The sequence below is a fragment of the Salvelinus fontinalis genome, chromosome 4 (genome assembly GCF_029448725.1).
Source record: "Salvelinus fontinalis isolate EN_2023a chromosome 4, ASM2944872v1, whole genome shotgun sequence".
Lineage (NCBI taxonomy): Eukaryota > Metazoa > Chordata > Actinopteri > Salmoniformes > Salmonidae > Salvelinus > Salvelinus fontinalis.
The window spans coordinates 7296218-7309928 of NC_074668.1; the positions used below are offsets into that span (position 1 = coordinate 7296218).

The following is a 13711-nucleotide window of genomic DNA, read 5'->3' on the forward strand; positions in this document are numbered from 1 at the left end:
TGGAGGAGGTTGCTACGGTCACCCCTGGAGGAGGTTGCTACGGTCACCCCTGGAGGAGGTTGCTACGGTCACCCCTGGAGGAGGTTGCTACGGTCACCCCTGGAGGAGGTTGCTACGGTCACCCCTGGAGGAGGTTGCTACGGTCACCCCTGGAGGAGGTTGCTACGGTCACCCCTGGAGGAGATTGCTACGGTCACCCCTGGCGGAGGTTGCTACGGTCACCCCTGGAGGAGGTTGCTACGGTCACCCCTGGAGGAAGTTGCTACGGTCACCCCTGGCGGAGGTTGCTACGGTCACCCCTGGCGGAGGTTGCTACGGTCACCCCTGGAGGAGGTTTCTACGGTCACCCCTGGAGGAGGTTGCTACGGTCACCCCTGGAGGAGGTTGCTACGGTCACCCCTGGAGGAGGTTGCTACGGTCACCCCTGGAGGAGGTTGCTACGGTCACCCCTGGCGGAGGTTGCTACGGTCACCCCTGGAGGAGGTTGCTACGGTCACCCCTGGAGGAGGTTGCTACGGTCACCCCTGGAGGAGGTTGCTACGGTCACCCCTGGAGGAGGTTGCTACGGTCACCCCTGGCGGAGGTTGCTACGGTCACCCCTGGAAGAGGTTGCTACGGTCACCCCTGGCGGAGGTTGCTACGGTCACCCCTGGAGGAGGTTGCTACGGTCACCCCTGGAGGAGGTTGCTACGGTCACCCCTGGAGGAGGTTGCTACGGTCACCCCTGGAGGAGGTTGCTACGGTCACCCCTGGAGGAGGTTGCTACGGTCACCCCTGGAGGAGGTTGCTACGGTCACCCCTGGAGGAGGTTGCTACGGTCACCCCTGGAGGAGGTTGCTACGGTCACCCCTGGAGGAGATGGCTACGGTCACCCCTGGAGGAGGTTGCTACGGTCACCCCTGGAGGGGGTTGCTACGGTCACCCCTGGAGGAGGTTGCTACGGTCACCCCTGGAGGAGGTTGCTACGGTCACCCCTGGCGGAGGTTGCTACGGTCACCCCTGGAGGAGACTGCTACGGTCACCCCTGGAGGAGGTTGCTACGGTCACCCCTGGAGGAGGTTGCTACGGTCACCCCTGGCGGAGGTTGCTACGGTCACCCCTGGCGGAGGTTGCTACGGTCACCCCTGGAGGAGGTTGCTACGGTCACCCCTGGAGGAGGTTGCTACAGTCACCCCTGGAGGAGGTTGCTACGGTCACCCCTGGAGGAGGTTGCTACGGTCACCCCTGGCGGAGGTTGCTACGGTCACCCCTGGAGGAGGTTCTTGGGTCACTGCTATTTAAGTCTGAGCAGAGGTTGACGAAACGTTCAAAGGTGGTGGTGCAATAGTGCGTGTTATTTTTAATACCAGGCAGATGTTGGAGTAGAGAACGAAGAGGTGTAAACTGAACAAGTTGAACTTGTTGAGTACACTCTTAGAAAAAGCGGTTCCAAAAGGTTATTAGGCAGTCCCCACATAGGAGAACCCTTTAAAGAACCCTTTTAATCTACTATGACACAGGTTGAGGTTCCAATCCCTCAGGAAGTGTTGGACCAGATAGCTGACATACTGGACCCATTAGGCGACCAACTTTGACAACCAAATGCTACAGTAGACACAGACCGGAAGAATCCTTGTAGGTTCTAGATAGCACCTTTTTTCCTGAGTGTAGGCCTATATCGCAGTGATGGTTCCATGGTTTCCTGTAAAAAATAAATGCAACAGGCCCTGAGCGTCTCTGGAGGATCTAGAAAGATAACGAATCATTGCATCACCGACTCAGTACGACTATAATTAACATTTCTAACTTGCATCGTTATGCAATCGTTATGCAATTATTAAGAGACTAGATACAAACGCTAATCCTGGCGACCAATGTCCTAGCATTTTGTAGAATAAATATAATTTTCATGCGTAAAGTAGAAATCCGAATCCCAAAGAATGTTTGGGAAAACATTTGTGAATGGTTGGGCATTAATCTTTACATGATTAACAAACTGTGTGACTTCTTTCAATGCAAATATTTATTGCAGTGATTGTTTTTGCCAACCAGTTAATAGCCTTTAGTACCCTCCTCGACCTCTGCAATTCTTGTTTTAGACATAAGAAATGGAGAGAAAAGTTTAACATCAATAACAGCCATTTATTCTTGAACTAACAGCCCCAAAGACTAACGTCTATGTTATTGTACAAAGGCATAGATCATTTCCAAGGTAGCCTATAATATTGTATGGAACTGTCCTCTACATAATATTGTATGGCACTGTCATCTACATTATATTGTATGGAACTGTCCTCTGCATTATATTGTATGGAACTGTCCTCTACATTATATTGTATGGAACTGTCCTCTACATTATATTGTATGGAGCTGTCCTCTACATTATATTGTATGGAACTGTCCTCCACATTATATTGTATGGAACTGTCCTCTACATAATATTGTATGGAACTGTCCTCTACATAATATTGTATGGAACTGTCCTCTACATTATATTGTATGGAACTGTCCTCTACATTATATTGTATGGAACTGTCCTCTACAATATAATGTATGGAACTGTCCTCTATATTATATTGTATGTAACAGAAACAAAGAAATATGCAAGTATTTAGAAAACAAATACCCAAACATTGCAAATTAATATGTCTATGCTTTTCGTTAATAAATATCTAAAGTGGTGATCAGTCTCTTTTTTTATTTTTACTAACAAACAAAACCAAACAATTGTCACAAGGTACGGTTCTGCCGGCTGACCGCACGCAAATTGTCAATGTGAGGAGTATTGTGAGGAAGGTCTTGTAATAGTCTGCCAGTCCAGAAGATGTCCCTGCACACCTAATAACATCTCTTTATTTTTTATAATGTATCTTTCTAAACAAATGAACATACTTTACATCACTGAAACTGCCCTTCATAAACCACCGTCATTGCCAGCAAGACATTAGCTACATGTTAATATTCAGAATACAGTTGACTGGATCTCAGTGAAGACGCAAACTTTGGGCCTAAGGTAAACATTTCTCTGCATCTGGCGAAACCTCAACACTTTGACCTCCCATTGAAGGCGTGACGTTGTCAGAGGGATAGTTAGATATGAAATAGAAAGGAGGCAGCGATCTGCATGACTACAGTGTCACAAAGTCATCTATCTAGTTGTCGCGTGCTGCCGAAGACTAAGGATAGTCCCTCAAAAGTGAAGGTATGTAATCCTATACCGACTGTTGCCACGACTCGGGCTGCCACGTGCATATTGTAGTGATACTTGCTATATGAGCTATGTTACAATTCACACCAAGTGGGTTTACCCTATAGGCGAAATGGGTAGCATGGCCATGTACCTTTCACTCGAAAGACCCGTGTTCGCTTCCAACTCCGTCCGTTTGCTACTGTACTTTGTTTTGAGTGAGGTGTGTTTGGGTGAACTTTGCCAGTTAATTGTGTATTGACAATCAAATAGGATGTTGTCAAAGGGGTTCTGTCTGGAGGGAACAGTGGATGAGAAACAGCAGAAAAGACCTTGTCATTTTGTCCCGACAGATAAAACATCAGCACTCGCGGTGCCGACCTCGATTTGTCTCGGACATTCTACAGCTGAAACCCATCATTACTGAACTCTTATGAAAATGAACGGTGGCAAAAAGAAGTAAGTGACTTAAATGTTATTAATATTATAGATCTTTCTCAACAAAGTGAACATCTTTGTCTTGTAACTATTTCAAAGTAAATAGCATTTTGTAGAATAAATGTCATTTTCATGCGTAAAGTAGAAATCCGAATCCCAAAGAATGTTTGGGAAAACATTTGTGAATGGTTGAGCATTAATCTTTACATGATTAACAAACTGTGTGACTTATTTCAATGCAAATATTTATTGCAGTGATTGTTTTTGCCAACCAGTTAATAGCCTTTAGTACCCTCCTCGACCTCTGCAATTCTTGTTTTAGACATAAGAAATGGAGAGAAAAGTTTAACATCAATAACAGCCATTTATTCTTGAACTAACAGCCCCAAAGACTAACGTCTATGTTATTGTACGAAGGCATAGATCATTTCCAAGGTAGCCTATAATATTGTATGGAACTGTCCTCTACATTATATAGTATGGAACTGTCCTCTACATTATATAGTATGGAACTGTCCTCTACATTATATAGTATGGAACTGTCCTCTACATTATATAGTATGGAACTGTCATCTACATTATATAGTATGGAACTGTCATCTACATTATATAGTATGGAACTGTCCTCTACATTATATAGTATGGAACTGTCATCTACATTATATAGTATGGAACTGTCCTCTACATTATATAGTATGGAACTGTCCTCTACATTATATAGTATGGAACTGTCCTCTACATTATATAGTATGGAACTGTCATCTACATTATATAGTATGGAACTGTCATCTACATTATATAGTATGGAACTGTCCTCTACATTATATAGTATGGAACTGTCCTCTACATTATATAGTATGGAACTGTCCTCTACATTATATAGTATGGAACTGTCCTCTACATTATATAGTATGGAACTGTCATCTACATTATATAGTATGGAACTGTCCTCTACATTATATAGTATGGAACTGTCCTCTACAATATAATGTATGGAACTGTCATCTACATTATATTGTATGGAACTGTCCTCTCTACACTATATTGTATGGAACTGTCCTCTACATTATATTGTATGGAACTGTCCTCTACATTATATTGTATGGAACTGTCCTCTACATTATATTGTATGGAAGTGTCCTCTACATTATATTGTATGGAACTGTCCTCTACAATATATTGTATGGAACTGTCATCTACATTATATTGTATGGAACTGTCCTCTACACTATATTGTATGGAACTGTCCTCTACATTATATTGTATGGAACTGTCCTCTACAATATATTGTATGGAACTGTCCTCTGCATTATATTGTATGGAACTGTCCTCTACATTATATTGTATGGAAGTGTCCTCTACATTATATTGTATGGAAGTGTCTTCTACATTATATATAGTATGGAACTGTCCTCTACAATATATAGTATGGAACTGTCCTCTACATTATATAGTATGGAACTGTCCTCTACATTATATAGTATGGAACTGTCCTCTACATTATATAGTATGGAACTGTCCTCTACATTATATAGTATGGAACTGTCCTCTACAATATATAGTAAGCTACTGTCCTCTACATTATATTGTATAAGGGCACATGGCGTGACCCAGATGCAGACACGGGAGGCAGATGGTTCGAGTCTCTGAATTTTATTATAATCCAAGTGACAGGCAAGAGAATGGTCATGGACAGGCAAGAGAATGGTCATGGACAGGCAAGAGAATGGTCATGGACAGGCAAGAGAATGGTCATGGACAGGCAAGAGAATGGTCATGGACAGGCAAGAGAATGGTCATGGACAGGCAAGAGAATGGTCATGGACAGGCAAGAGAATGGTCATGGACAGGCAAGAGAATGGTCATGGACAGGCAAGAGAATGGTCATGGACAGGCAAGAGAATGGTCATGGACAGGCAAGAGAATGGTCATGGACAGGCAAGAGAATGGTCATGGACAGGCAAGAGAATGGTCATGGACAGGCAAGAGAATGGTCATGGACAGGCAAGAGAATGGTCATGGACAGGCAAGAGAATGGTCATGGACAGGCAAAAGATCATAACATGGTCAGAGTCCAGGAGGTACGGAGTGGCAGGCAGTATGGTAAGGCAGGCGGGTTCACAGTCAAGGCAGGCAAGGGTCAAAACCGGGAGGACTAGCAAAAGAGAAATAAGAAAAGGCAGGAGCATGGTAAACCACGCTTGTTGGGTTGACATGACAAGACGAACTGGCAACAGACAAACAGGGAACAGCGAAATAAATACCCAGGGACTAATGGGGAAAACGGGTGACACCTGGAGGTGGGTGGAGACAATCACAAAGACAGGTGCAACAGATCAGGGCTTGACAATATTGTATGGTGTTGTCCTCTTCATGATGCATTGTATGGAACTGTCCTCTACATTATATTGTATGGAACTGTCCTCTACATTATATTGTATGGAACTGTCCTCTACATTATATTGTATGGAACTGTCCTCTACATTATATTGTATGGAACTGTCCTCAATACTCTATTGTATAGAACTGTCCTCTACACAATTTTTTTATATTTTTTTTATTTTACCGTTATTTTACCAGGTAAGTTGACTGAGAACACGTTCTCATTTGCAGCAACGACCTGGGGAATAGTTACAGGGGAGAGGAGGGGGATGAATGAGCCAATTGTAAACTATTGTATGGTGTTGTCCTCTTCATGATGCATTGTATGGAACTGTCCTCTACACTATATTGTATGGAACTGTCCTCTACATTATATTGTATGGAACTGTCCTCTACATTGTATTGTATGGAACTGTCCTCTACACTATATTGTATGGAGTTTACCTCCAAAATAGTTGTTTTCCCATGATAATCTGAAAACAGAAATGTACTCAATCACAACCAATGGAATATTAATCCATATCAGTGAATGAATACCATGTTGTCCTAATGTTGTATTGACCAGTATAATATTAATCTAATATTGTCCTAATGTTGTATTGACCAGTATAATACTAATCTAATATTGTCCTAATGTTGTGGTATTGACCAGTATAATATTAATCTAATATTGTCCTAATGTTGTATTGACCAGTATAATACTAATCTAATATTGTCCTAATGTTGTGGTATTGACCAGTATAATACTAATCTAATATTGTCCTAATGTTGTATTGACCAGTATAATATTAATCTAATATTGTCCTAATGTTGTATTGACCAGTATAATACTAATCTAATATTGTCCTAATGTTGTGGTATTGACCAGTATAATACTAATCTAATATTGTACTAATGTTGTGGTATTGACCAGTATAATACTAATCTAATATTGTCCTAATGTTGTGGTATTGACCAGTATAATACTGATCTAATATTGTCCTAATGTTGTGGTATTGACCAGTATAATACTAATCTAATATTGTCCTAATGTTGTGGTATTGACCAGTATAATATTAATCTAATATTGTCCTAATGTTGTGGTATTGACCAGTATAATATTGATGTAATGTTGTCCTAATGTTGTGGTATTGACCAGTATAATACTAATCTAATATTGTCCTAATGTTGTGGTATTGACCAGTATAATACTGATCTAATGTTGTCCTAATGTTGTGGTATTTTACCAGTAAATGAGGTCAGCTGATGCTCAGTGTGAACGACCTAGATTTGATCTGTCGGTTTACTCATCTATCTTTCATGAGATCAACTCCATCATGCTCCAACATTTCAACTGGATGTATTTAAAGTCAATGTCATCTGCTATTTCTACAAATGAAAATTAATTGGTTTATTCTCAGCAAAGTGGCCTGTCGTTGTTCTGGAATTCTAGTTATTTCAGCAGTTAGTACTGGGATCTAAATTATTTTTTATTGTACACACTGTAAACTGACGTTTGAACTGCCCTTTCTCCCTGGGAACAGTGCCATTGTTTATGCATTGAGTTAGGAAGCAGTAGATAGCTGATACGCTGTCAGGTAAACTGTCAGCTAGACTGTCAGTTAGACTGTCAGGTAGACTGTCAGGTAGACTGTCAGTTAGACTGTCAGGTAGACTGTCAGGTAGACTGTCAGGTAGACAGCAGTAGAGAGGTGATACGCTGTCAGGTAAACTGTCAGTTAGACTGTCAGGTAGACTGTCAGCTAGACTGTCCACTAGACTGTCAGGTAGACTGTCAGGTAGACTGTCAGTTAGACTGTCAGGTAGACTGTCAGCTAGACTATCAGCTAGACTGTCAGGTAGACTGTCAGGTAGACTGTCAGCTAGACTGTCAGGTAAACTGTCAGTTAGACTGTCAGGTAGACTGTCAGGTAGACTGTCAGGTAGACTGTCAGCTAGACTGTCAGGTAAACTGTCAGTTAGACTGTCAGGTAGACTGGCAGGTAGACTGTCAGGTAGACTGTCAGGTAGACTGTCAGGTAGACTGTCAGGTAGACTGTCAGTTAGACTGTCAGGTAGACTGTCAGTTAGACTGTCAGGTAGACTGTCAGGTAGACTGTCAGGTAGACTGTCAGCTAGACAGCAGAGGTGATACGCTGTCAGTTTGAAGTTAATGAAAGTCATTGAGTAAAGCACTATCATTGTCATAAACGATGTTTCAGCCTGATTCATGTTCCAGGACCGATGCGTTTGTTCTGTTTGTGTTCTTTGATGCATGCTTCTATAAATGCTTCTATATATATATATTACAGATCCAGACTCGTTTCAAACCTTACAACATATTTTCATACCACTTTAGTTTACATCAATGTTCATTATAATATATCACATGAACAAGAGTTGACAGAAGGAGGATTTGTGGATGTCAAGTTGAGCTGTAGTTTTGGGGAATTCAGCCTGTTATGCCTGTAGATGTTCCATAGGTGGCAATGGAGGTAGGAAGAGAGCACTGCTAAATGGAGAAACACGGAGAAAACAACAAAGTATAGTTCAACATTTTATTGAGAGGGAATCAGGTAATTAGAAATATTGAAACAGAGAAATGACTTGGAACCTTATCTAATAATAATATTGTTCAATGATGTAGATGAGATCATTGCAAAATACACTGAGTATACTCAACATTAGGAACACCTGCTCTTTCCATGACACAGAAAGACCAGATAAATCCAGGTTAAAGCTATGATTCCTTACTGATGTCACTTGTTAAATCCACTTCAATCAGTGTAGATGAAGGGGAGGAGACAGGTTAAATAAGGATTTTTAAGCCTTGAGACAATTGAGACATGGCTTGTGTATATGTGCCATTGAGGGTGAATGGGCAACACAAAATATTGAATTGCCTTAGAACGGTGTATGGTAGTAGGTACCAGGCACCCTTGTTAAGAGCTGCAACACTGCTGGGTTTTTCACACTCAAAAGTTTCCTGTGTGTATCAAGAATGGTCCACCAACTAAAGGACATCCAGCCATCTTTACACAACTGTGGGAAGCATTGGAGTCAACATGGGCCAGCATCCCTGTGGAACGCTTTAGACACCTTGTAGAATCCAGGCCCCAACAAATTGAAGCTGCTCTGAGGGCAAAAGGGAGGGGTGCAACTCAATATTAGGAAGGTGTTCTTAATGTTTGGTAAACTCAGTGTACGTTCTTGAGACTCATCCTCTCTTGTTCCCTTCTGGTCTATCAGGGAATGTTGCAACATTGTTGAAGTAGAGCGTGTACAGTGTGACTGTCTATTAACTCAGTAATAATGTTAGTGACTGTGTCTATTAACTCAGTAGTAATGTTAGTGACTGTGTCTATTAACTCAGTAGTAATGTTAGTGACTGTGTCTATTAACTCAGTAATAATGTTAGTGACTGTGTCCATCAGGTCAGTAGTAATGTTAGTGACTGTGTCCATTAACTCAGTAGTAATGTTAGTGACTGTGTCTATTAACTCAGTAGTAATGTTAGTGACTGTGTCTATTAACTCAGTAATAATGTTAGTGACTGTCTATTAACTCAGTAATAATGTTAGTGACTGTGTCTATTAACTCAGTAATAATGTTAGTGACTGTGTCTATTAACTCAGTATTAATGTTAGTGACTGTGTCTATTAACTCAGTAGTAATGTTAGTGACTGTGTCTATTAACTCAGTAATAATGTTAGTGACTGTCTATTAACTCAGTAATAATGTTAGTGACTGTGTCTATTAACTCAGTAATAATGTTAGTGACTGTGTCTATTAACTCAGTAATAATGTTAGTGACTGTCTATTAACTCAGTAATAATGTTAGTGACTGTGTCTATTAACTCAGTAATAATGTTAGTGACTGTCTATTAACTCAGTAATAATGTTAGTGACTGTGTCTATTAACTCATTAATAATGTTAGTGACTGTCTATTAACTCAGTAATAATGTTAGTGACTGTGTCTATTAACTCAGTAATAATGTTAGTGACTGTCTATTAACTCAGTAATAATGTTAGTGACTGTGTCTATTAACTCAGTAATAATGTTAGTGACTGTGTCTATTAACTCAGTAATAATGTTAGTGACTGTCTATTAACTCAGTAATAATGTTAGTGACTGTGTCTATTAACTCAGTAATAATGTTAGTGACTGTGTCTATTAACTCAGTAGTAATGTTAGTGACTGTGTCTATTAACTCAGTAATAATGTTAGTGACTGTCTATTAACTCAGTAATAATGTTAGTGACTGTGTCTATTAACTCAGTAATAATGTTAGTGACTGTGTCTATTAACTCAGTAGTAATGTTAGTGACTGTGTCTATTAACTCAGTAATAATGTTAGTGACTGTGTCTATTAACTCAGTAATAATGTTAGTGACTGTGTCTATTAACTCAGTAATAATGTTAGTGACTGTGTCTATTAACTCAGTAATAATGTTAGTGACTGTCTATTAACTCAGTAATAATGTTAGTGACTGTGTCTATTAACTCAGTAATAATGTTAGTGACTGTGTCTATTAACTCAGTAGTAATGTTAGTGACTGTGTCTATTAACTCAGTAATAATGTTAGTGACTGTCTATTAACTCAGTAATAATGTTAGTGACTGTGTCTATTAACTCAGTAATAATGTTAGTGACTGTGTCTATTAACTCAGTAGTAATGTTAGTGACTGTGTCTATTAACTCAGTAATAATGTTAGTGACTGTGTCTATTAACTCAGTAATAATGTTAGTGACTGTCTATTAACTCAGTAATAATGTTAGTGACTGTGTCTATTAACTCAGTAGTAATGTTAGTGACTGTGTCTATTAACTCAGTAATAATGTTAGTGACTGTGTCTATTAACTCAGTAATAATGTTAGTGACTGTCTATCAACTCAGTAATAATGTTAGTGACTGTCTATTAACTCAGTAATAATGTTAGTGACTGTGTCTATTAACTCAGTAGTAATGTTAGTGACTGTGTCTATTAACTCAGTAATAATGTTAGTGACTGTGTCTATTAACTCAGTAGTAATGTTAGTGACTGTGTCTATTAACTCAGTAGTAATGTTAGTGACTGTGTCTATTAACTCAGTAATAATGTTAGTGACTGTCTATTAACTCAGTAATAATGTTAGTGACTGTGTCTATCAGGTCAGTAATAATGTTAGTGACTGTGTCCATCAGGTCAGTAATAATGTTAGTGACTGTGTCTATTAACTCAGTAATAATGTTAGTGACTGTGTCTATTAACTCAGTAATAATGTTAGTGACTGTGTCTATTAACTCAGTAATAATGTTAGTGACTGTGTCTATTAACTCAGTAGTAATGTTAGTGACTGTGTCTATTAACTCAGTAATAATGTTAGTGACTGTCTATTAACTCAGTAATAATGTTAGTGACTGTGTCTATTAACTCAGTAATAATGTTAGTGACTGTGTCTATTAACTCAGTAGTAATGTTAGTGACTGTGTCTATTAACTCAGTAATAATGTTAGTGACTGTGTCTATTAACTCAGTAATAATGTTAGTGACTGTCTATTAACTCAGTAATAATGTTAGTGACTGTGTCTATCAACTCAGTAATAATGTTAGTGACTGTCTATTAACTCAGTAATAATGTTAGTGACTGTGTCTATTAACTCAGTAGTAATGTTAGTGACTGTGTCTATTAACTCAGTAATAATGTTAGTGACTGTGTCTATTAACTCAGTAGTAATGTTAGTGACTGTGTCTATTAACTCAGTAGTAATGTTAGTGACTGTGTCTATTAACTCAGTAATAATGTTAGTGACTGTCTATTAACTCAGTAATAATGTTAGTGACTGTGTCTATCAGGTCAGTAATAATGTTAGTGACTGTGTCCATCAGGTCAGTAATAATGTTAGTGACTGTGTCTATTAACTCAGTAATAATGTTAGTGACTGTGTCTATTAACTCAGTAATAATGTTAGTGACTGTGTCTATTAACTCAGTAATAATGTTAGTGACTGTGTCTATTAACTCAGTAGTAATGTTAGTGACTGTGTCTATTAACTCAGTAATAATGTTAGTGACTGTCTATTAACTCAGTAATAATGTTAGTGACTGTGTCTATTAACTCAGTAATAATGTTAGTGACTGTCTATTAACTCAGTAATAATGTTAGTGACTGTGTCTATTAACTCAGTAATAATGTTAGTGACTGTGTCTATTAACTCAGTAATAATGTTAGTGACTGTGTCTATTAACTCAGTAGTAATGTTAGTGACTGTGTCTATTAACTCAGTAATAATGTTAGTGACTGTGTCTATTAACTCAGTAGTAATGTTAGTGACTGTGTCTATTAACTCAGTAATAATGTTAGTGACTGTGTCCATCAGGTCAGAAGTAATGTTAGTGACTGTGTCTATTAACTCAGTAATAATGTTAGTGACTGTGTCTATTAACTCAGTAATAATGTTAGTGACTGTGTCTATTAACTCAGTAATAATGTTAGTGACTGTGTCTATCAGGTCAGTAATAATGTTAGTGACTGTGTCTATTAACTCAGTAGTAATGTTAGTGACTGTGTCTATTAACTCAGTAATAATGTTAGTGACTGTGTCTATTAACTCAGTAATAATGTTAGTGACTGTGTCTATCAGGTCAGTAATAATGTTAGTGACTGTGTCTATTAACTCAGTAGTAATGTTAGTGACTGTGTCTATTAACTCAGTAGTAATGTTAGTGACTGTGTCTATTAACTCAGTAATAATGTTAGTGACTGTGTCTATTAACTCAGTAGTAATGTTAGTGACTGTGTCTATTAACTCAGTAGTAATGTTAGTGACTGTGTCCATCAGGTCAGTAATAATGTTAGTGACTGTGTCCATCAGGTCAGTAGTAATGTTAGTGACTGTGTCTATCAGGTCAGTAATAATGTTAGTGACTGTGTCTATCAGGTCAGTAGTAATGTTAGTGACTGTGTCTATCAGGTCAGTAGTAATGTTAGTGACTGTGTCTATCAGGTCAGTAATAATGTTAGTGACTGTGTCTATCAGGTCAGTAATAATGTTAGTGACTGTGTCCATCAGGTCAGTAGTAATGTTAGTGACTGTGTCTATCAGGTCAGTAGTAATGTTAGTGACTGTGTCTATCAGGTCAGTAATAATGTTAGTGACTGTGTCTATCAGGTCAGTAGTAATGTTAGTGACTGGAACCCTAAGGTCATATGTCATCTTCAATAAGAACTGACTTGCTTAGTTAAATATAGGGGGGGGAAATGCACTGTATACTAACTTCTATCCTTCAACCATAGTGCAAACTAGCACCCTTCAACCATAGTGCAATATTATCATGCACACTAACTAGCACCCTTCAACCATAGTGCAATATTATCATGCACATTAACTAGTACCCTTCAACCATAGTGCAATATTATCATTCACATTAACTAGCATCCTTCAACCATAGTGCAATATTATCATGCACACTAACTAGCACCCTTCAACCATAGTGCAATATTATCATGCACATTAACTAGTACCCTTCAACCATAGTGCAATATTATCATGCACATTAACTAGCACCCTTCAACCATAGTGCAATATTATCATGCACACTAACTAGTACCCTTCAACCATAGTGCAATATTATCATGCACATTAACTAGCACCCTTCAACCATAGTGCAATATTATCATGCACACTAACTAGTACCCTTCAACCATAGTGCAATATTATCATGCACACTAACTAGCACCCTTCAACCATAGTGCAATATT

General features: G+C 39.0%; 1 protein-coding gene across 1 annotated transcript in view; it reads left to right on the forward strand.

The window, feature by feature from the left end:
• The first annotated feature begins 3113 nt into the window (after positions 1-3113).
• Positions 3114-13711, forward strand: part of slc4a4a (solute carrier family 4 member 4a) — a 229552-nt gene continuing 218954 nt past the window's right edge. Inside the window, exons 1-2 of the mRNA XM_055918665.1 lie at positions 3114-3181; positions 3520-3625. Coding sequence (XP_055774640.1) covers positions 3600-3625 — 26 coding nt within the window. The 5' untranslated portion in view covers positions 3114-3181; positions 3520-3599. The remainder of the gene's footprint in view (positions 3182-3519; positions 3626-13711) is intronic.